The following is a 25,130-nucleotide window of genomic DNA, read 5'->3' as shown; positions in this document are numbered from 1 at the left end:
TCCTCATCTAAGACTAGAGGGGGTATCATAGCAGAGTAGGCAAGGCTGGACACACTAGGAAGGCCAAGGTCCACAACACTGGAGGAAAGCTCGTGGCAGAGACAGGGGCGTGGCACCCACCGGGGCTGGAGTCACAGGCAGTGAACACTGAGGTGAGATCCCATCGATTCCACAGATGGGAATCCGAAGAAGCAGGGTGGTGGCTTCTTGAGAGAGTGCCTAGAACTGTGCTTCTTCAAACAGGCTTATCCAACTCACTAATAGCTAACACAAAATAGCTATTGCTGTGGTCATAGGATGGGGAGAGATGCCCGGACAGCCACATGCTGTGGCATCTCCTGAAAACTCTAGGGCTCCCTTAAATGCTGGTCTGGCACAATAGGCAGCCTTTCTGACTCACTTCCTTGCACTACTGGGTTGCAGCACCTGGGTAATTAGGTCCAGTTTTAGCGGTCCGGGGACAAAGCAGATGTGAATATACAATTCTAATTGTTTATTAGTAGAACTCAAGTTTCTGCTCTTAGAAATGGAATGAGTAGGAAATCTAAGGAAATGGATACATTAATTTGGCCTTTTTCTTTTTTTTTTTGAGTTGGAGTCTCACTTTGTTGCCCAGGCTGGTGTGCAGTGGCACACTCACGGCCACCCCAGCATCCAGCATCAACCCACTGGGGTTGGGCGATCCTTCCGCCTCAGCCTTCCAAGTAGCTGGAACTACATGTGCGCGCTAGCACACCTGAGTCATTTTTTATTGTAGACACGAGATCTTGACAACTTGCCTGGGCTGGTCTCAAACCTGTGGTCTTAGGCAATCCACTCTCCTCAGCCTCCCAAAGTGCTGGGATTACAGGCTTTGTCTTTTAAATGATCTTCTCCCCTGTCGTGACCCACAGAAAAATAAGGAACCTGGTATTTGTCTACAGCCAGTAATATCTGTGCCAGCACAGAGTGAGCTCTGCCTTGAGGATTCCATCCTGTGAGTATGGTGTCCCCTGGACAGAAATGATGTGAGGTGGTGTGTATCAGCCATGGCCCTGCAGAGGAAGGAGAACTCTTTTGTGATGCAAGGCCCATCCTGGCTGCAAAAACCTTTCCCTACAATTAAGACATGTGGCATACACTAGACTTTACAGGTGATATTTCTTAAGTGTAAATGAAGTCTCATTTTTTTTTTGTTAATTGCTGGAAAAGATACCAATGGAAATGAAGTTCCACTGATTACTTTGGCTTTCAAATTGGCTAGCAGGGCACAGCAGGTTACCTGGGGTTGTAGAGCACCGCCCAGCAACAGGGCCAGAGCCAGTTCCCGGGAGACCCCCAGCGAGCAGCTGCTGTCAAATCATTTTCTATTCCCATTGTTAGACTCTGATTGGAAATTTCACAAATGGGAACTAGTTCCCTTGCCAACCTCACAAGCACCTGAAAAACTCCCCACAACTGCAAGCCCAAAGGCAATTAGAGGTTCACACAGAGAACTTGTACTAAGTACATAAGTGGACTTCAGAAGGACATGCAGAGATAGGGGCTGCCTCATAGACCATTAATTTCACAGCACCATGTCCTATTGAAAGATCTTTTGATGTGTTCATCCAAGACAAAAATGTGGCTTCGAGGACGATGTGAGTATTTATGGAAATTCAAGCTCCTTAACAAGGCAACACAGTGTTCCAGGGTTTGTTCTCAACTCCTTTTTCCAGGCTCCTCTCCACTTCTTCTGGTCCGTGTAGATTCCTGGGATAGGGAACCCTGAGCATGCCTGTGCCGGACCTCCCTGCCATCACATTTTGATGTTGCTTCCTCACTTTCCTAGTAAACTTTTATGCATCCTCTAAAACCCAACTTTAAAGATTTTAAGGATTATTTTTCCTCTGCTGAAAATTCATCAAGATGCTTTCATTCCTCTCAGAGAAGATATCCAAATCTTCTCCATGACCCCAAAGACTGCATGATTAGGTTCCTGCCTGCATCTCAAGTTCTATCTGCCAACACTCATCTTCTGACTGACTATTTATTCTCCAGCTTCTCTGACCTTCTTTCTGACCATCGAGGGACCTGCGAGGTCCAGGGTCTGTGTGTGAAGGTGAGTTCTGGGGAGAAAAGTGAGTGCACACACTCACTTTTATTTCTTAAGTGCAAATGAAGTCTCATTTTTTTTGTTAATTGCTGTATAAGATACCAATGGAAATGAAGTTCCACTGATTACTTTGGTTTCTCCAAAGAAGATTTGGACATGATGGTTGTAGTGGCAAGTAATCTGTCCTATTAGTATGTAGGTCTCCAGATTAAGTGAAGCTACATTTTGGTCTGCTATAGAGCCTCCCATGCATCTCACCCTGAGGAAGAAATTACCAGGAATCACTTGGAGAGCTTGGAACCAGGAACAGGTGGGACTTTTGGCTTGTCTTATGTAGGGAAGTATGGAAGTATTTTTCATGAGGACTCACACCTGTAAGGCCTAGAGTATGCCACATGTCTTAATTGTAGGGAAAGAATTTTGCAGCCAGGATGAGCCAGCCTTGCATCACAAAAGCCAGGACCACAGAAGCTAAGAGTATGCCAAGGTCTTGGAGACTGTCTGCAATGTCTGGGTTAGGTGACAGTACGAGAGAATGGTGTGGACAGGGGGACGAGAGATGTTTCAAAATATACTCAACCGTTCAAGGAAACATACTGAGTACACTTGATGTGCCTGGCATCTAATGGTGGTTGTGGTGGGGGCAAGTAATTTGTTCTATTAGTTTCCTATAGGAACTCTGAGAGGTAGGTATTATTATTATTTTATAGGTAAGAAAAATAGAGGTCCAGGGAAGTTAAAGATCCTGATGGTTCCACACAGCTTGTAAGTGGAAAGTCTGGGATTTGACTCAAGCGTGATTTTTTTTTCTCCAAAGTCTAAACTCTTTTTCATTGTTTATTGGTGGATCACTTGAGAGAAATAGAGAGAGAAGGGGAGAGAGAGAGAGAGAGAGAGAGAGAGAGAGAGAGAGAGAGAGATATGGAGATGGAGTTCAGCAAGGGGAATGCAGAGTTCCTGTGGTTTTTTGATTACAGCGTTGTCAGATGTCTCAGAAGGTAAAGGATTTGAAGCATTTGTATCTAGACACATCAGCTCTGGCCTTTCCCAAACCTAATTACATCAGCAAAATGACCAACCAGCAACAGGGGGCAGAGAGCCACCATGAAAAGAATACAGGCACTGACACTTGGGTTGGGCGTATTCAGAGTGTCTTTGGATAAATTACTTCACCTCTCAGAGCCTTCATTTCCTTATCTACAAATTGTGACAAACAGTACTTTCTCACAGGGCCTCAAACACGCTCAAATATGGAAAGGGCCTCCTTACAACATTGGTTCTTACGGTTTCTACCAGGAAATGACATAAGACACCTCTACACACATTTAATTGGCCAAAACAAGTGGCATGCCCATCTCTAACTCCAAGGAAGAGCAGTCCTAGCATATATCTGGAAAGAGGATCAAAATTACTTGGTGAACACTCAGTATCATTCTTCAATCACATTCTTTAAAAATAAATATATACTTGGGTTTCATGATTGAAGTCACTTTTGTGGAATGGATTGTAAATAAATTATAGTCAGATATAATAGTAGAGCTGCTATTTATGGAATGACAATGCCCTCTTCAGATGTGGCCTAGGAAGATACTGGGAAAGGAAACAACTGCCAGAAATGTAATCAAGAGCCACAAAGACTATTTCCCATGTTAGGGTAGGAGTCTTTGCAACATCTGCCCCCCAAAATTTCAGAACTGCTGTGGCCCAAAGACTGCTACATTGCTTTAATTTTCCCTCTTTCTTGGCAGAAAGGCTTTTTGATTATTCATCCTCATGACACTGTTGTGTAGTGTGTGTGTGTGTGTGTGTGTGTGTGTGTGTGAATGCATGTGTATGTGTTGTGGGAAGGACATGATGGTTGTAGTGGCAAGCAATCTGTCCTATTAGTATGTAGGTCTCCAGATTAAGTGAAGCTACATTTTGGTCTGCTATAGAGCCTCCCATGCATCTCACCCTGAGGAAGAAATCAACAGGAATCACTTGGAGAGCTTGGAACCAGTAACAGGTGGGACTTTTGGCTTGTCTTATATAGGGAAGGATGGAAGTATTTTTCATGTGGGAAGGAGAATCAAATATCTATTGAACAGGTGAACAAACTGTAGTGTTCATCAATATTGTTAAAATATTTTCAGTATTTCTTTCAAATACATTGTAGATTTCACTTTCCTGTTCTCATGAAGTTAGATAGGGTCATATGACTTGCTTTTGCAAATAAAATGTAAATACAAATGAGCTTGTACACAATTTGCCATTTCCCCCCCTCTTATTAGGTACCCAGCCATGCGGCTGTTCTGTTTGCGTGGGTCCCATACTGAGGATAGAGCAGACAAGTGCCCCCATTGATTTTCAGTAAATATGAAGTGATAGTTATTTTGGCAAGTGAGGGTTGGGGCTTGTCATTGCAGCACAACTTAACCTACTCTAACTGATCTTATTTCTTTATAAAATCACTTTTGATATTCCATCATGTATTCTTTATCCAGTGCACCTTCAATGGGCATCTGGGTTGGTTTCATGCTTTTGCTATTGTGAATAGTGCTACCATGAACATATGTGTTCAGGTGTCTTTTTTGGTAGAGCAATTTATGTTCCTTTGGGTATTTTCCCAGGAAAGGGATTACTGAATCATATGGAAGCTCAATTTTAAGTTATTTGAGAAATCATCAGACTACTTTCCACAAAGACTGAACTAACTTATATTTTCACCAACAGTCTAGAAGTGTGTTCTTTTCTCCACAGCCCCACCAGCACCTGTTGTTTTTTGACTTTTTAATGATAACCATCCTTCCTGGTATTAGGTGTTATATCATTGTAGGTTTGCTTTGCATTTCTCTAATAATTAATGAGGCTGAGCATTTTTTCATGTGTTTGTTGGCTGCGTGTATGTCATCCTTTGAGAAGTGTCTGTTAATGTCCTTTGTCCACTTTTTAATGGGGTTGTTTGGTTTTTTTCCTTTCAGTTTATTTGAGTTCCTTGTAGATCCTAGATATTAGGCATTTGTCAGATGCATAACTTGCAAATATTTTTCCCAATCCATGTCTATTTACTCTGTTGATGGATTTTTGTTTGTTTGTTGTTTGTTTGTTTGCTGTGGGAAAACTTTTCAGTTTGATAAGGTTCCACCTGTCAGTCTTAGCTTTTGTTGCACTTACTTTTGAGGACTTGGCCATGAATTCATTACCTACTCTGATGTCCAGGAGGGTGGGAGGGTGTTCCCTCATTTTTCTTCTAAGATTCTTATAGTTTGAGGTTTTACATTTAAGTCTTTGATCCATTAATACATGATGGAATATCACACAACCACAAAGAAGAACAAAATTTCACGACCCGCCTGGATGGTGAGACCTCATCTCTACAATAAATCAAAAAATCAGCAGGGCGTGGTAGCGCATACCTATAATTCCAGCTACTTGGAAGGCTGAGGCGGAAGGATCGCCGGAGCCCAGCAGGTCAAGGCTGCGGTGGCCGGGAGCGGCCACTGCACTCCAGTCTGGGTGACAGAGTGAGACTCCAACTCAAAAAAAAAAAAAAAAACAAAAAAAAAGAACAAAATTGCCTTTGCAGCAACATGGATGCAACTGGAGACCATTATACTAAGTGAACTATCACAGAAACAAATAACTGAATACCATATTTTCTCACTCATAAGCAGACCCTGATCACTAGTCACATGGGCACAAAGGTGGGATTGGCAGATGCTGGACACTGCTTGGGAAAGGAGGAAGGGCACATGACAACACACTGGGTATCTGGTCCACTATTAGGGAAAGAGAGAACCAGCTGGAAGTCCTAACTTCCCCTGTATGCAACTTACTTATGTTGTAAATCCTCACTTGTACCCTATAACTCTAAAATAAGAAATAAAATAAAATAATATTATCCTGTTGGCATTAGAAAAAAAAAAAATCACTTTTGATCTTTTGAGACTTCCCCCCACTGTAGGCAGTAGGCATGTAACTCAGCAGCAGTTGTAGCTGGTCTTGTAGAGATGGGGGCAGGTTTCCCATCACAGGCTGGGGTGACAAGAATCCAGATGTGGTCTCTGAGGGCCTCTAGGGAAGAATCATGGTAAGGTTCATAGTGGAGACATGATTAGGACCATTTTTTTTCCCTATGGGTATTATCCAGGCTGTCCCTTAATATCCACAGGCTGGTTGTGGTGTCCATAAGGGTCACTGAGCCAGACCAGAAGGCCATCACTCTAGCATAGGTGTGTTCAGTGGTTATTGCTTTCTGTGTGACCCCTGAGTCAGTGCCTTGCTATTAAATGGCTTCATGAACTCTTGCCAGGTGGCATAGTCTCCCTTTTCTGATATCTTGGAAAGCCTACGTTTAATGGCCAGGCTCAGTGGCTCAGCCTGTAATCACGCGCCTTTGGGAGGCTGAGGTGAGTGGATTGCCTGAGCCCGCGGGTTCGAGAACCGCCTGGGCAGTGAGACCTCATCTCTACAATAAATCAAAAAATCAGCCGGGCATGGTAGCGCATGCCTGTAATTCTGGCTATTCGGAAGGCTGAGGCTGAAGGATCGCTGGAGCCCAGCAGGCGAGGCTGCGGTGGCCGGGAGCGGCCACTGCACTCCAGTCCAGGTGACAGAGTGAGACTCCAAATCAAAAAAAAGAAATGTTTAATGAATGTTTTACTATCATGTGACACATGTCAGACATCAAGTAGTGGACTCAGCTCAAAAACACCTTATCTTCTCTTGCCTCATTCATGCCTTACCTCTTTCCTAGATTTTGAACCTCTAGTGCTCCCATGCTATACCATATGTGCTTCTTTCCATCTTCTTTGGCATGGAGTTGCCCATAAACTCACTCTTTTACCAGCCCAGAGGGACCTGTCTCACTCTTAGTTCACTCCCCTTGGTCCCCCATAGTGAATGATCAAAATCACAAATCTTGGTAACTTTCACAGAATCCATCAACACAAGGTTCTACCATATCTCAAAATACTAATTTACTTATTTGGGGAGCATTTTCCTTCCTCTCTGCTGTTTTACTGGTTCTTCAAAGCACCCCCAGCCCTTAAGGGGCTGAAACAAAAACTCCAGTAGACCTGAGTGAGAGATAGAAAGTTTACACGCACGCTTGGTCCTTATAAAGAGGAGATTAGGGGATTAGGACAGAGGCGGCAGCACAGAAAGAGAGGAGGTAGACAGAAACCTTCCAGCAGGAAGGCAACAGCGGACCTCTGTCCTTAGAGACCAGGGAACGGGCTGAGGGCTGAGCTGATTTTGAGAGTAGCTTCCTGTGGCCCATGGCCTATACACAATCTGCCTCCCGTTGCCCTGGGCATTTGTGAGTTCCCTGAAGAGAGTTGGGAGCTTGAACACTTGTGTGGGAATGAAGGGAGAGCCTTGGTTCCTGGCCAGTTTAATACTCATCAGAGGCAACTGGCAATTCTGATACAAGATTCTACATTCATCTTTTTCTCTGTACAGCCCCAGTTTGGAAATGGATATCATTTCAGAACAATAAAAGGCATTAGCCACTCAGAGGCAACCATAACACTGCTTGTTTGATTAAAATCAAAATCTGGCCCCAAGCTTGTTGTTACATAGGCTTAGTGTATGATTTAATACTTATTTTTATATGTCCTGACTTTTTTGGTAAGGAGTGGTCAATTTTTTGAATGTATTGTCATACTACTTGCTTTTCCTTTTTCTCCATCAGTACCTTTCATGGACTATTCACACATGGGACAGGGCAAAAGGTTTCACTAAGGATTACCTTGCCAACAAGCACCGACCGTAAGCTGCATGGCTATGTGAGATGGATGAATGGGCCAATCGTTGGTCACCAGGTAAGGCTCATATGTTGCTCCATCCATGTATAAGGTAACCACAGGAAACTCCACATTGATGACATAGTAATGCCATTCTTTGTCACAAATCTAATGAAAAGAAACAGAAGCAACACTTAAAATAGAATATGTATTGCAACATCAAACAGGCTTTTATTCCAATTATGAAAGGGGGAAGAGACATTTTGGGGTCAACAATTTTTATTGCAAAGAACTTCAAGGAACATAATGGTTGACATGTATCGAAGTTATAGAGGCTCATCATCAAACATGGTGGGGCAAACCATGGGGGAGAGAAACACCCAAGAATCCAATCATCAGGCAGATATTTAACTATGGGCAGATATTTAACTATGGGCAGATGGTTCAACCCTACCTTGGTACACTTGGGGAGGCGGAGAAGTACCATAAGTGGGTCCTCCTGGCCTGGACTCACTGCAGAATACTCTCACAGCTTGTCATACCCAAGACTTCTGGTCTCAGGGCTGGGAATCCAAATCTAACCTTACTGCCATCAAGGGATTGGACTCATACAGCATGATGTAAAACAGAAACCAAGACTGGCTTGTCCTGGAAAGGGAGACGGAAGCCTGAAAGGTAGTGAGGCTGGAGAATGGTGCCATCCTCTCTCCAATCCCTAAGCAAGGGTCTTGGGAGTCACGCTGAACTCCCCTTCACACTTCCTCTATCCCCTGCACCCTGTGGAGGCCACCTCTGAAATGTCTCTCATCTGCATCCTCTTGTCTCCATCGACCCTGCCATCTGTGGCAGGGGAGACAGATAAGTTCTGCATGAAGGTGACCCCAGGGTGAGGGCATCAAAGCCCTCCCTACATCCCACTCTGGATTAAATGTGCTGTTTCTCATGAATAGATAACACCAACAGGGATGCTAAATGATCTTTCCCCTTTCATTTTGAAATAAGAATTTTTTCCTTAATGTTCTTTTTATATTGTCCTGTCTCATGTCTCAGAAAATTGCTCCTTTTGAAGACCATTAGCCTGATCAAGCCTGATGAATATTTTAGGGGACTTTGGAAGGTAAGCAGGAGGGGTCCAGACAGATCTTTTTGAAGTCCTGCTACACTCAGTGGAAGGTCCTGACAGAGTTTACAATCCCCTTCGACTCTATGCCCTGGACCAGACCTTGGGTTGGGTGCAGGGCTCTCAGGCTGGGCTTGTATCTGGGGCGGGGTGACCCTGGGGATCATAGGGTGTCACAAAGGCAGATCTGAAGACATAGTACAGGACTGATGGGAGGGTGGCGGACTAAGTATTTGGATGAAGCACTCAATCCAGGAAGGCCAGAGCACCCTGACTTTGGGTTTGCAATCAAGGATAACCAGGCAGCAGAGATAACCCAGAACATGGGGAGATTCTCAGAGGCATCTGGAAACTTCTGGCCAGGCCCAGGATGGGGAGGAAGCAGGTGACAGTGCGGTGACCCTGACCACACCCCATACCCTGTGGAATGGAGACAGTGCACTGAGAGCCACCAAGGCAGCACTCAGTGGCTCCCCCATCCTGGCCTCCATCCCCACCCTCACGGCAGCCCCTCTCTTGGTGTGGCTGGCATGTTGAATCCACCTGCTTCAGTTGACTCTATGGCACTCCACGTCTGCCAAAGCTGCATGGAGAATAATCCTCTGGCTTGCTTTCTTTCACAACGCTTAGCATTTTTGTAGGACAATACAAAACAATTCTAAGGAAAAAGTAAAATAATTCCATAATTCAACAGTAGCAGTGACGCCTCTCAATATTACATTTTTTTCCTCCAGCTCTTTCAAAGTGTGCTCCATTGGGCAGCAACCCCCATGAAGCCCCATATAAAAATTCTGTATCTGGAGCTGAGCATCCTTTTGGGGGATCTCTCATTTTCATTAGCATATCCAAGGTTCCCAGCAGCCTCATACCGTAATAACTTTTCAACTTTACTGAAAAATGGAACTTTTTTATTTATAACCTTCCTATAAACATCCTGTGAAACAACTGCTGGGAAAGGTCTATTTGGATCACACTGCCTAACAATGTGAAAGTTTGCATGTTTCACTTAACATCGGCATTAAAATGTCTTCACAAATTTCATTTTGAGTAGCTGCAGAATATGGCTATATTATAACATACTTAAATATTTCCAGGTATTCATGATGCACCAGCTATTATAAATGATGGTGAAATAGATTTCTAGAGCATAAATATTTGTTTGCATTTCTGATTATATCCTCAGGAAAGATTCCTGGAAACAGAATAACTGAGTCAAAGGGTGGAGGTATTTTTAAGGCTCTTGATCTATATCATCAATTTTTTTTTCTGCACAAGATTATGCCTATTTATACTCCTGCTCACAGAGTGTGAGCGTATGCAGGCATTGTATTCTTGCCACATTGAGTACTAAAAATAAAGCAAAATCCTGGTAATTTGAAAGAGGGTATATTTTTTCTCATTTTAATATGGGTCACAAAAGATAGCAAGATTTATATTCTCCAGAATCAAAAGGGAAGGCATTCTGGGTGTAGGGAACAGCCTGAGCCAAGAGTCAGAGGGTACGGATGCTTGGGAGCTGGCTGCCCTGATGAGCTCCTAATTGGGCATCTGAACAGTCTTTTAGCTCATACTAGACTTATTCTTGCAGACTTCTCCCACCAAATAATCTGTGACAGCAGCTAAAAGAAATGCCTAATTAGGATTTCATAAATGTGGATCTATGATCAGGAAGAGACCCTCATTGACCCCCTGCTAGAACTGCAGGGTCAAACTGTAATTGAAAAATGATCAAGCCAGGAGGCAGCAAAAGTAAATGTGTCAATGCATAGTTCAACCAAGAAAGAAGGGAATTAGGCAAAGTGACCTTTCCTGGGGGGGAGAGAAGAACTTTAATTCCTGACTGTTCATGAATCACTGATGAACCCAGCTGGCGCTAAGCATGTCCAACATCATCCCCTGAAATGATGCTCAAGGCCTCACCTAGACCAAAGATACTTGGATCTCCCAGCACCTGCAGATGTGTTCCCAAGGTGGGCAGCTGCAGCTGCTGATTAGCTGTCAAGTGAATCAGAGACCAGAGACCCAGAGACCAGAGCTAAATGTTCCGGAAGGGTAGCAGGGACAATGTCAAAGGAAGTCAGAATTAAGAGTAGGCTGGCATTCCAGGGTGAGTCGGGGGCCAGTGAAGCCTCCCATTAGGTGAGGAGGAGAAAGTTAGGTGAGAGGTTCTCTGTGTAGCTGCTGAAAGGTTGATCCAGATGTCATATAAAGGGTCACATTGGAAATTCTGACTTGATTTACCCAGTAAATCAGATGTTTTTGAATGCAGCTATTCAACATGAGATACATTCGCCTTCCAACTACTATCAGTCAACTATTACATCTACTGAATCCTGCAAGAGATACAGAGCTTATGAAAAATGTCCTTTGCCTTCAGGATTTTCAGTTTGATGGAGGGGGTACATCAAGTACACAAATGCTCAACTGTAATGGGAGTTGAGGTAAGTGTTGTAGACCTGGTGCAAAGCACTGTGAGGTCCCAGGGGATGGAGAGGTTCTTTCTAGCTTGGAGAAGATGGAATTCAGGGTGAATATTGAAGGACTGTTAATATTTAATTAGGAATAGATGGCGAGTAATACATACCAAACAAATGAAGCAGAAATTCCTTATTCCTTTATCTATTCATCCACTACTAAAGGTACTAGCTTTGGGGCATATGGGGATTCATACATTCACTCATTCATTCACTTCTGTAGACATTTACTGAATATGTATCTTACTTTGTGAACAAGAAAAAGCACATGCCTTTATGGAGCTTATAGTCCAGTCATGGAATCGACAGAAAAGCTTATAACGGATTGGGATTCATGCCTGGCACAGATTTGTGCTAGGTGCCATGTAAACCCTGCAGAGAAGAATGGGGATGTCGGATGCACTGGGAGGATGGGAAAGAGCAAAGACACAGGGTTTGGCTGGGGAAGGGGGTGGTCAGGATGCATTTGAGAAAGGTGAGGAGTATGCAGTAAGGCTGCAATGACTGATTTGGAACAGAGGATTGAGGACTTGGGTTGCCTTTATTCTGTGGGCAACGGGAAGTCTCTGGATGGGAAAAGGAGGTGGCAGTCATAACAATGATCCTGGAACATGCTTTTCCATTTTGAAGCAACTTGTCATATTCCTTCTTATACTATTTAATCCTCACCACACCCTATAAAATTGGAGGACCTATTCTGTCCTAGGCACTATTAGGAATACGGGTCAAGAAATGACATGGCTTCTTATCTCAAAGAACTTGGAATCCTGGGAGGCAGAGCTGACACACACAGCAGTGTAGACTTCCACATTGGGCCTCTTTTCATTTCACAGACAACCAGTGACTCAGCCTCACATACTCACTGTCCATCAGGGTCTTGCGTAGAGACCTATCTTCTGAGTAGTGACTTGCATGTCAGATTGTCTCCAGACGCATCCCCCTCCTGACATTCTAAGGGCACTTCCAACTCATGGTGTCCAAGATTGAGCTCAGCATCTCCCATTCTACAGCCTAACCTCCTCCTTCTCCCGGGATCCCCTGCCTCAGCAAACACTCCCTCATGCGATCTGTCATCCACTTCAGAACACTGTGTATTGTTTTTGACTTCTCCCACTCTTTCGCTCCCTCTAGTTACTGTACTGCCCAGTTCTGATGATACTTCTGTCCTGTCCATTCTCCCCTACTCAGCACTTATAATACTAGAGAGGGGAAGGAGGTGAATGGAGGGGTGACTGACTGAAAAAGTGTGTCTGGAACAGGCTATTGCAAGATGGAAAGGATCTGAGCACTTGGAGCAGGGGGGTTGTGGGAGAGCTTTCGTGTGAGTATGGTTGAATAGAGTGAGCAGACCACTAGTGACCAGCTGCCCTGGGGCTTGAGGTAGCCACAGAATGAGATGGACAAGACAGCAAGAAGAGGGGCGGAAGGAGTTGGCGCAAGCCAAGTCTGTGGGTAATGGGTTGAGTATCATAGCTGCTTCATGGATTTCCCAGGACTCATTCTTTGGACTTTGGGAAAATAATTGAACCTTTCTAATCCATGGTAGCCTCATCTGTGAAGTGGATATAATAATGGTATCTACTCATAGGCTTGTTGTGTGAATTCAGCCAAGGCATATACACTGTTTAGCACATATTTTCAGCCTGATCAGATAGGGGACCACTTTCCTTTTCCAAACACATTGAGATGCTGGATACAATGTAACAATAGAAAGCAAAAATTAAAAAGCTAAAAAGAGAACCCTAGGTATCAAAAACAAGAAAACAAAACTGTGCCTGGGAATTGAAGCTGAGTGGCTGCTGGGGGCTGTGACTCACCCTACTAGCTATAAAGGGAGGAATGAGGACCCAAGGGAGGAATGAGGACCCACCCTACTAGCTATAAAGGGAGGAATGAGGACCCAAGTCTCTGTACAGAGAAAACTTGAGCTGGGATGTCTGCATCAACCTGCAGCTGTGAAAGACTGTCTGAAGCCCGAGTCCCAGAATAAATACTGCTACTGTCTAGGGATACAAGGTGAAAGCCATCCAACCACTTTGGATCCAGTGACCTCTGAGACGTTAGACCTCCAAGGCTTGCTCTGTGCATGGGCACCAGGTGATGTGAAATCCTGAACTTAGAAACGAACTTAAAAATGCATCCATGACATCATTAGGGTCCTTTGCAAAGATAAACACAAAACCTCTCAATAGAGATGTGCTCATAACTTAGGGAATTTGTTAGACAAGTCCTACCAGAGAGGTGCTCAGAGTGAAAAATTACAAAACACAGAAGAAACAATCCTTCGCGTGTGTGAGAAAAAGCAGACACAAGAAATGCTCAAGCTCACAGGAGTCATAGGACCAGTTGGAAAGGGACTAATGGAGGAAGGTCAGTTTGAAAAAGAACCAAATAAAAATACCAGAAATAAAAGACACAGTTGTGGAGATAAAATAAATTAAGCACATAAGTTAAATGTAGATGAGAAAGCTGACAGCAGAATTAGTAAATTGGAAGAAAGAGGAGATCGTACAGCAAGATGAAAAATGTATTACACTTTGGAGACCTGGTGTCTATGGATGGTAGAATGATAAATTCCAGCAAACACCCTGAAGATGTGTGACCAAGGCAAGGCTGGGCCCTAGAGGACTGGTATGCCAAGCTGAGGAATGTGGTCCTTTATTTTAGTGCCTTGCATTCTAGAAAGCCATTCTTTGCTTCAACAGCCTTATCATGTGCTCAGTTCAGATGACAATTGGACAACAGAGCTACAAAGGCCCTGGCTCCACAGGACATATTTGAAGGGTAGTTCAAAACTCAACTTCGTTTCATGAAACAGAAAGACATTTACCAGGAGGATTGAAATTATGCAAACCAGATTCGCTTTGCAGACTTGCAAGGCCGGTTGGCCTCAGGCCACTGTTTTGGAACATTAGGAAGATGAGGTTTTGGTTAGCGCCAAGATCCACCTCATGCCAGGGCGAAGGTGCTACTCTTATTTGCAAATCTATTTAAGATTTTCCCATGAGGTCGCCTGTACTTCCGAACTGGCAGCGAGAAGTACCGTGTGTTTTCAGCGGAAGGTGATTATGACAGCTCGGAAAGCACCCGCTGGGTCTCCTGTCAAAAAGCGACAGCTGAGTCAGGACAGTGGAGTGCAGGGATGCAGAAAACATGAACGGTAGCCTGTGTCAAAGAGACCACCCCAACTGAAACTTGGATGAGCAGCATTTGGGCAAATCCCCAAACTGTCCTGAAAAACCATCCTTGCAATTTATGCATAGAGTATGTACATCATGAATTGCTTAGCACCCAGGATTTCAACTATCTGTGGGCAGAGGAAACACACTTTTATCATGCACTGGTGATGTGCCTGGCATCCTGGCACCATGCTGTGATTTTTGCCTGTGTAATGAGCTGGCTTACTCTTTCTTACCACGGCCCTTAAGCAGTGTCAGTCACATTGCCTTCCCCTCCCCCAGATAACACCCATGGGAGATCCCTTCACATGTCCAGTCATCCGTTTTCATGTACAGGCAGTTCCTGACTTAGGATTTTTCAACTTTATGATGGTGCAAAAATCATATGCATTTAGTAGAAACCGTACTTTGAGTAGTGATACAATTCTGTTTTTCACTTTCAGCACAATATTCAAGACATCACCGGAGATAAAGGAGATATTTATGATAAAATAGCCTTTGTGTTTGATGATTTTCCCAACTGTGGGCTAATGTAAGCATTCTGATCATGTTTAAGGTAGGCAAGGCTAAGCTATGATGTTCAGTAGGTTAGATGTGTTGGACAAATTTTTGACTTGATAAGTTTCAACTTACAATGGCTTTATTAGGACAAAACTCCATCATAAGTTGAGGAGCATCTATATTAAAAAGTCTACTTCAATTCATCTCTTATCTAATTTAAAGCTTCTCCCCTCACCCAGCTTGGGGCTGATTTGCAAATTCCATAAAGCTCCAGGGAGGCAGGGTAGGCAGTGTTAATGTGAGAACCAGAGGTTAGGGCAGAAAATCTCCTCTCAACAAAGAAGTGGTTGTGCATTCTCTAAGCTGTCTCCTGCAGAAGCCGGAGGAGAAATGGAGCCAGAAAGGGAAGATGGGCCCCCTCATTTGTTATCATTCAGGGAAATGTTCACTGATATTGCTTGAAATTTGTCCCCTCCAAATTTCATGTTGAAATGCGATCCCCAGTGTTGAAGGTGAAGTCTAGTGGGAGGTGTTTGGGATCCCATGTGAGTGACTTGGTACCCTCCCTGTGGAAGTGGAAGTGGAAGTGTTTGCTTCTGTTAATTCAAGAGCTGGCTGTTTAAAAGAGCCTGGCATCTCCTTGTTTTCTCTTTCCCCATGTGACACACTAGCTGCCCTTCCCCACCCTCCATGAGTGGAAGTTTCCTGAGGCCTCACCAGAAAGAGATGCTGGCACCATGCTTCTTGTATAGCCTACAGAACCATGAGCCAAATAAGCTTCTTTTCTTTAAAAATTATCCAACCTCAGGTACTCTTCTGTAGCAACGCAAAGTGGACTAATACATTCATCCTGAAACCTCTCAGGCTTTCTTTCCTAACTGGGATTCTGACTGTCTTGCAAAATGAACCATGAAAAAAGGGGTTCAGGGTCACAGATATTTTGGAATAGCCTCATTTAATACAGTTCAGCAGGCTTCTTTCAGCAGGATTCCTCAAGGCAGTGGTTCTCAAAGTGTGGTCCTTGGGACCGGAGGCAACTGATTGCTGGAAATGCAAATTGCCTGGCCTCACACCAGGCCCACTGAGTCCGAAACTCTAGGGGTAGGACTTGGCAGTCTACATTGCACGAACCTTCCAGGTGGTTCTGGTGTGGCTAAGTTTGAGAACCTCTTCCTCAGAGATGTTCTCTGCAATGCAGAGATAGAGGCAGAGTAGGCTGTTCACCAAATTTTTGGACCTTATTTATTTTGTCCTCCTGCTGGGCACCTATGAATATCACATGGAACAAAAATATCCTAGAAGACACATGCTGGGAAATTCATGCAGTTTATTCAACACATGTTTATTGATTATCCACGATGTCCCAGTCACTTCTCAGGTGCTAAGAATGTGGCAGTGAACAAGACAGTAAGATTCCAGTCAGTTCCTTTACTTTTCCAGCAAATACCATAATCTCTCCCTTTCCGTCATTCGAAGCCTCCTGCCTCTGCTCACATATTTCTTCCTGCTTCTCCTCTTTTTTTTTTTTGAGTAGGAGTCTCACTCTGTCGCCCAGACTGGAGGGCAGTGGCCGCTCCCGGCCACCGCAGCCTCGACCTGCTGGGCTCCGGCTATCCTTCCGCCTCAGCATTCTGAGTAGCTGGAACTACAGGCGCGCGCTACCACACCCGGCTAATTTTTGATTTATTGTAGAGATGAGGTCTCGCCAAGTTGCCCAGGAGGGTCTCGAACCCACGGGCTCAGGCAATCCACTCACCTCAGCCTCCCAAGGCGTGGGATTACAGGCTGAGCCACCGAGCCTTGCTCTGCTTCTCCTCTTAAGCATGAAGATGCCCCTTATCCCACAAAGGGAAAAAAAAACCCTCTCTTAAGCTCACCAAGCATTCTTCCTCCTCCTTGGTTTTTGCTTCCAGGATGCGCCACAGAATTCACCTGGGGATATTTTCCTCATGAATTTTCTGAACCAGCTGACATCTGTCAGGGCCCTGGGGCACAGACTCAGAGCTGCAGAGGCACAGCCTGCTTGTTGTAGGTTGTAAGAGCTCATGTACAGAGCAAATTTAATATTTTAACAGGCCAGGATGCACATGTCCTAAATTTGACAATTAGGAAAGGGAATATTCTCCTCATCTGTCCTTCCCTGAATGCTATCAAATGCACAAGGACCAAGCAGATCACATGCCTCCAAATATGAATTGTCTTGAAAGTGAGTTGTTTTAGGATGGCATTGAGGTAATTGGAGTCTCAGTCTATGGGCTCTGCTCCTTTCTACAAAAGACTATAAGGTTCTCAAGGTAAGTATAAGGACTAGAACAGCCACTCGGTAATTAGCATTTATTGACAGGCTGATGGGCTGACTGAGCACATAATTACAGCATGAACCAACAACACTGAAATGGTTCCTCTAGAAAAGGGGACACACGAGTTCAGCTTAAAAAGCTAGGGTGGGCCGGGCTTGGTGGCTCAGCCTATATATCCCAGCACTTTGGGAGGCCAAGGTGAGTGGATTACCTGAACCCGTGGGTTTGAGACCAGCCTGGGCAACTTGGCGAGACCTTGTCTCTACAATAAATAAGAAATTAGCCAGATGTGGTAGCATGAGGCTATAGTTCCAGCTACTTGGAAGGCTGAGGCAGAGGGATCACCAGAACCCAGCAGGTTGACGCTGGGGTGGCTGTGAGTATGCCACTGCACTCCAGCCTGGGTGATGGAGTGAGATTCCGACTCAAAAAACAAAACAAAACAAAAAACAACTAGGGTGTTTTCCTGGGGATAAGGTCAATCTGTGCCAAATTTGTTGGGGAGTCCCAACAAATGCCTGGCTAGGGAGGGGCTGATGCATATTGCACAGGTCTCCTCCCCACCCTCTGGCCACAGTGCACTTTCTGGGGATACCAGAACTTCCTTATATTCCCGGTGAGAGGTGGTGGCTGTGAAGTGAGTCAGCTCCGGGGACATGTCAGTTCTACCCACTTACTGGGTCTGTGACCTGGAGCAAATTTCTTAAACTTGCTGAGTGCCAGTTTCTTCATTTCTAAAATGGGTAGAACATCTATCTTGCAGGAAGAATTGATCACTTACTCCATAGGTGTTTATTGGTACCAATTATAGGTTAGGAGTTATGCCAAGTGCTGAGTATAAAAAGGGAGCAAAAATAGACGTAGGTCCTTCCCTTTGAGGATAGACAGAAAATAAGATACATAAATGAGCCGGGCTTGGTGGCTCAGCCTGTAATCCTGCGCCTTTGGGAGGCTGAAGTGAGTGGATTGCCTGAGCCTGCGGGTTCGAGACCCGCCTGGGGAGTGAGACCTCATCTCTACAATAAATCAAAAAATCAGCCGGGTGTGGTAGCACATGCCTATAATTCCGGCTACTTGGAAGGCTGAGGTGGAAGGATCGCCGGAGCCCAGCAGGTCGAGGCTGTGGTGGCCGGGAGCGGCCACTGCACTCCAGTCTGGGCGGCAGAGTGAGACTCCAACTCAAAAAAAAAAAAAATACATAATGGGGGAGTTGACTGAGTTATGAAGGGCAGAAAGTGATGATGAAGGAGAGTAAACGGGCTTATAGAGGTCATAGCATTCAAGGCAGAGAGAGTAGCAGAGGCAGCCACCCCTGGCAGACGTGAGAAGAGGGCTTGTAGAACGGAGGTGTGGACCCAGAAGGCTGGTGCCGGAGATGGGTGGCTTTTGCCCTCTCTAACCCCTGCTTCTGATAGCACACCCTTGGGTCTCCCAAACACTTTGCCCCCTCAGACTGGGCTCTGCCTTTCCCCAAGCCTATGGGTTGCCCATTCTAACCCTGGAGAGGGGCTACGTAGGGTTCAGTTCCACACTGAGGCTGTGGAGTCAGACCTCTTGGGTTCAAATTCTGATGAGATCATTTCCTGGCTGTGTGATCCCAAGCAAGTTGCGTTCCCTCTCTGTGCCTCAGTTCCTTCAACTATAAAACAGAAAAGATAACAATAGTAACTACCTTGGGGGGTTGTGACCATTACTTGAGCTAATACATGTAGAACACTGGCTTAAGTAGTGAGTGCTAAGAAAAATAGATGTTGGCGGGCTCGGTGGCTCAGCCTGTAATCCCATGCTTTGGGAGGCCGAGGTGAGTGGATTGCCTGAGCCTGTGGGTTCAAGACCTGCCTGGGCAACTTGGCAAGACCTCATCTCTACAATAAATCAAAAATTAGCTGAGCGTGATAGCGCACGCCTGTAATTCCGGCTACTTGGAAGCCTGAGGCGGAAGGATTGCCGGAGCCTGGCAGGTCAAGATTGCATTGGCCAGGAGCGGCCACTGCACTCCAGTCTGGGTGACAGAATGAGACTCCAACTCAAAAAAAAAAAAAGAAAAATAGATGTTACTATTGGCATGTGTTTCTCTACTTGTGGTCCTAAATTATTTTCACTGTTCCTGGCATGAGCCCTCTGCCTCTGCCCTTCCCCTACTCAGGAAAAGCCCCACCCCCCCAGTGCCCCTTACCACCTAATCTGGACCATGGGGACTGCACCATCCTCTGCCCATCTTTCCCATTACTCACATACTCAAGGCATACATGCAATCTTACATTTTCTAGTGGCCGCATTGAAAATGTAAAAAGAAACAAGTGACATTAACATTAATACTAGACTTTAATCCAATATATTCATTTACCACTTCAACATGTAATTAATATTAAATATTATTGTTATTTTACATTCTGTCTTTTGTACTAAGCCTCTGCATTCCATGGTGTATTTTTATCCTAACAGTACATCTCAATTTGGACCAGCCACATTGCAAGTGCTTGATAGTCACATGTGACTAGTGGCCGTCCTATTGGTCAGCCCAGCTCTTGACTCTGAGATCCACGAGGACAAGGACCATATCCCCTTCAGTATCTCCAGGTACAAAGTCAGTGCTAATTGCACAAATGAAAGTGTGACTGGATGGATGGATGAACAGTGGGTCATGTTCTGTGAAGCTCCTCCCATCCTCCCAGGCTCTTACCCTGTGACTGGGCACACTGCCTTCCAGTCATGAGGGGATCCAATCCTGGGTACCACGTGCTAAATTATCTTTCCAAGAGAAGGTGAGTGGGGAGCTTGAAGGATGTGGGGGTCCAGGGCAGCACTATAAGGAGAGGAATATGGAGAAAGAGAGGCGGAGGAAGACTCATTCTATAAAGAAGAGACAAAAGACCAGTCCTAGAGCACACAGGAAAGGAGAGAGAGGAAGAGGTGGGAAGAAAGAGGCACCTTCCAAAATGGCTCTTTTGGCTTCTTAGGGACTTGTCAGGGCAGGGAAAATAAGGACTGACAAGAGGAATGAAAGGAGAGAATATTTCTGTGCAAAATGTTTCTTTCCAGGCTTAATTTCTTAATTCGATCCTCTGCAGGCAAAGAGTGATCACATGTAATTTTTTTCCTTCCAGGAAGGCTGACATTTGTGGGAAGTTGCAGAAGAGTAGGTGGGAGGATTTTCCAGAGTATCAGACCAGTTTTTATGTGGCCCAGAGAGTGGCAGCAACTTGCCCAAAGTAAAACAGCTTGTGAGAGGCTGGGTTGGAACCCAGAACTCCTGTCGTTGTCCTTAGGCCTGTGTATTTAAAGGGTGAATGAACCTGGCAAAGGTGAGAATGAACCATCAGCTCTTTGAGGAAGACTCTAGTATAGTAAACAAATAAGTAGCAGAAGTGCAGTTAACTATTTAGCAATGTATTTGAAGAATATTAAATTTTCATTCTGCCACTCAGAATATTGAGGTCGGCTGTCATACATGCAGTCTGTCTCTAAGTGAACAGACTGGAAATCCTCTTTGCAGGTTGAAAAAAACAGGGAATCTCACTGGGTATTTTTAGAGAAACATAATTATCATTTAATTGACATATCTTATATCTCAGTGCTGGTAAATAAACCTTCCCTGAATAATTCAAATAATACAGTCTGCCCCTTTGGAGAAGTGAACTGATCTTGAATGGAATTGGTTAAGTGTTTCCATCTCCAGAGATACAACACACGAGCTGGCAAGAAAGTACATCCAGCATCTCAAAGCTCTCTAGGAGCTAGGAGTGGTGGCCTATAATCCCAGCAGTTTGGGAGGCCGAGGTAGGAGGATTGCTTGAGCCTAGAAGTTCAAGACCAGCCTGGGCTACATAGTGAGACCTTGTCTCCACAAAAAACAACAACAACAACAAAAAACTTGCTAAGGACTTCCCCAGTCACTGGCTCTGTAAGCCTGCCGCTCTGTGGCTAATGGGATTCTCACTCAGCCCGTGCTTGCCTGGACACCTGTCTGTCTGCTCTCTGCTGAAGCAGCAGAGACCCGTGTGCATTTAAAATGGAGCTCCGATACAGACCTTCCACCACATGGGCTTCTCAAACTGGTCTTGCCCTGGTGGAATTTGGAACCACAGATTTAAAATAAAGGCTGTCAGTGAGGTTATGCCGTGAACATCACATCATTGCTCTAGAAAGGACAAACCCATTCCAGCTACATCTGGATCACCTGCTGGTCTCACAGAGTGATTTCCTGAGAGAGGCCAATTTACACTTCATACGAGTCTCAGGGGGAGGCTTGTGAACAGGTTGCCTCAGCTTGGCATTCTGCAGCAAAGAAATCAGGTACTTTCTTTGAACTGTAAGTCAGTCTGCTAAGTTTGAGGGAATTTGTAGAAATATTTGAAGAACAGTTGCAGTTTTAAATCCATTAGAATATCCAAGATCTTAAGCCCAGGTTGTTATGGATATTTGCCAAGTGGAATTTTCACACTTGGGTTTTCATCTCATATAAAACTCTGGAGACTGGTCAAAATTGAGTAATAATCATTCCTCTCCAAAACAAAACTCACAAACACCAAAAACACGCCCCATACCAACTTCTTCTGGCTTTGGAGAGAGGGTGGGGACGTCTGCCCACCTCCATGCCAGGTTCTGATGAATTACTCATCACTGACTTCGTAAGTGCCATTCCAGGCCAAGCATGTGACAGCTCCAAGCTTCGGTCTGATTGCGGATGTCAGAAAAGGTGAAAATAAATGGCCATCCACATTCATTGAGATGAGTGTGGCTCATTTATCCCAATTAGGAACCAGGTTTTACAGGTTCTTGGAATAAGTCTGGGAAGCCCTCAGAGTTCTGGACTCTGTTCTGACCTTCTCTTTTTCCCCCTGTGGCTTCCAAATAAAGGGGTAGGGACATCAAAGTACTCAGAGTGTGTACTGCACTAGATGCCATCACGCATCATGAGTGAGAAAAAAAGCAGTGGTAAGGTAGTGGGGCATCACTTTTTTGGGGGGTATGGGAAAAGAAAATTCCTTGATTCCCATGTGATAATAATAGCAATCTGTGAGATGTTATATGTGTTTGGAAAGTGCTACTTTTACAAAACGGATCCCTTGTTGGATTTAGAGTCTATCCTATTCAATGATCTATCACAGAAACAAAGAACAGAGTACCACCTGTTCTTACTCATAAGTGGGCCCTGAGCATTTACCATAATACTACAAGAAAGGGATTGGCAGTAGTGGGATACTGCTGGGGTAGGAGGAGGGATACAACATCAATAAGGGTACCTGATCTCAAACCAGGCAAAGTGGGACCAAAGGGCGGCCCAAACTTTACCTATACGATGACCACTTGTATACCTAATCCTGAATTGTACCCTATATCTTCAAAATAAAAGAAATATATTCCTTGTTAAAAAATAATAATGAAGAAGAAGAAGGAGGGGGAGGAGGAGGAGGAGAAAGGGTCCCATTAAAAGGTATATAAACGTCATTCATGTACTCATTCACTCATTCATTCATTGATTTGTTCACTAAATATGTGTGGAGACTGCCCAGCCCCAGATCTCCTGCTCCACGTGGAAGAAGCTGGAGGAGGCTGAAGCCTTAGTGCTGTCTGGTAAGGCCTTCTAGGCTCCCTCTCTAGTAACCTGGCAGAAGTGGGGGAGATGCCCAGACTGAGATTACTTCCCAAGGCCCTGGTTCTGATGCCAGAGGTTCTAAGAGATTTTGTGGATTTTTCTGCTAAGCGGAGGGCGGTGCTGAGGAGAAGGGGAAGCCGTGGATGGCAGGCCCAAGGTCCTCATTGCCAGTGGCTCTTCCAAGGGGGTCTCTTGGAGCAGATCTCATCACAGTGCCATATCTACTGTGGACCCTCAGTCCTCCTGTGAGAGCAAAACCCCCTTATAATAAAAGCTGCCAGCCAGGCTCGGTGGCTCAGCCTGTAATCCCGTGCCTTTGGGAGGATGAGGTGAGTGGATTGCCTGAGCCTGCGGGTTCGAGACCCGCCTGGGCAGCGAGACCTCATCTCTACAATAAATCAAAAAATCAGCCGGGCGTGGTAGCGCATGCCTGTAATTCTGGCTACTCGGAAGGCTGAGACGGAAGGATTGCCGGAGCCCAGCAGGTTGAGGCTGCGGTGGCTGGGAGCGGCCACTGCACTCCAGTCTGGGCAAGAGTGAGACTCCAACTCAAAAAATAAATAAATAAAAAAAATAAAAGCTGCCAGTATAGCCTAGTAGTGAAAAGTTCTTTTTTCTTCTATCTCAAACTCTTGGACAAGAATTTTGTTCTTTTTTTAGGAACCTCCTTAATGAGTTGAATTTCCAGTAAAATCCTGAAGACTGGCACATTAGGGGCATCCCCATTGTGTCGTCAGAATAGCCCCCAAAGAGAGGTCTACGTCCTAATCTCTGAAACCGGTGAATATGTTACAGTCATGCATTGCTTAGCAATGGGAACACATTCTGAGAAATGTGTCACTGGGTGATTTTGCTGTGTACATCATGGACTATACTGACACAAAACTAGATGCTATGACCTTTCTATACCCCCTATTGCTCCTAGTCTACAAACCTGCACTGAATACTGTAGGGACCTTAACACAATGGTAAGTATTTGTGGATCTAAACACATGTAGACATAGAAAGGTACAATCGTGATATGGTATTATAATTTTAGGGGACTTCCATCATAAATGCAGTCTGTAATGGACTGAAATGTCATGTGGTGCATGACTGTCCATAAGTAGCAAAAGGGACTTCTGAGAAGTGATTAAGTGAAGGCTCTTGAGACAAGGAGATTTTATCTGGGATCAGCCAGATGGGTCCAATATCATCACAAGGGTCCTTACAAGTGAAAGAGGCAGGCAGAAGAGTCACAGGTGATGAGATGATGGAAGTAGAGGTGAGCAATGTGCTTGCTGACCTTAGAGATAGAAGGGGCCATGAGCCAAGGATTGTAGGCAGCCTCTATAAGCTGAAAAGAACAAGGAAACAGAAGTTCCCCTAGAGCCTCCAGAAGGAACACAGCCCCTTCCACGCCTTGATTTAGCCCCTGAGGTCTATTGCTCCTAGGCTACAAGGTCAGACATTTGACTTTAAAACGGTAAGAAAGTTGAAGCCACTACGTGTGGGGTGTGACTTTGCAATAAGAAGCCAACATACCCATCTTGCTCAAGTCACGATCCTTGCTTCTCTGCATGGAATGATTTCCTGATTGTTCTCTTTTTGTACTAGATTCGTGTATCCACTTCCGCTCTGCTGTCTCTTCTCCTCCTCCCACTTCTCCCCCAGTCAGCCTTCCAAGGCCATGTCCACACCCCACTCCACTGTCCCACCCCTACCCAGAAATCCTTCACTTATGCCAGGCACACTTCTGAATTCCTCAGCATTTTGGAGAGTGTTTCTCAACATGTGTAATCCATGGTTTACTTTAGATAAACAGACAAACAAAAATCTCACCCACCAAAAGACACTGAAAAGTGCTGACCTGGCATCACACATATACCCTGAGACGGCCTCTGCTTAGTGGTTCTTGCATGCTTACGCCTGACCAGGGCTCCGGAAGCTGTTTACTAAGGGCTCGTCTTCCTGAAATACCACCCAATTGCCTGCCCAGCCCCTGTGGTGTGGAGAGGTCATCAGTTGTCCTCTGTCCATCCCATATGCAAACACAGGCCTGCACCATTCACTGCTCAGTCCTCCAAGGCTGTGTCTGTTTGCTACAAGTATCTCCATCTAGGGATTAACTGGTTGACTTTGGGGTCAGACAGTGCTAAGTTTGAAAAGATGTGCTCT

General features: G+C 44.9%; 1 protein-coding gene across 1 annotated transcript in view; it reads right to left on the bottom strand.

Annotated features, from left to right (window-relative positions):
• CLSTN2 (calsyntenin 2) overlaps positions 1-25,130 on the bottom strand; it is a 418,317-nt gene that overhangs the window by 29,969 nt on the left and 363,218 nt on the right. The window contains exon 9 of the mRNA XM_021712857.1: positions 7,806-7,968. Within this exon, the coding sequence (XP_021568532.1) occupies positions 7,806-7,968 (163 nt within the window). The remainder of the gene's footprint in view (positions 1-7,805; positions 7,969-25,130) is intronic.

This window comes from Carlito syrichta, unplaced genomic scaffold, assembly GCF_000164805.1.
Source record: "Carlito syrichta isolate Samal-C Ts95f unplaced genomic scaffold, Tarsius_syrichta-2.0.1 Scaffold91100, whole genome shotgun sequence".
In the NCBI taxonomy this organism is placed as follows: Eukaryota; Metazoa; Chordata; class Mammalia; order Primates; family Tarsiidae; genus Carlito; species Carlito syrichta.
Note: the sequence above shows the minus strand (reverse complement) of the source record. Positions and strands in the feature narration are given on the sequence as shown.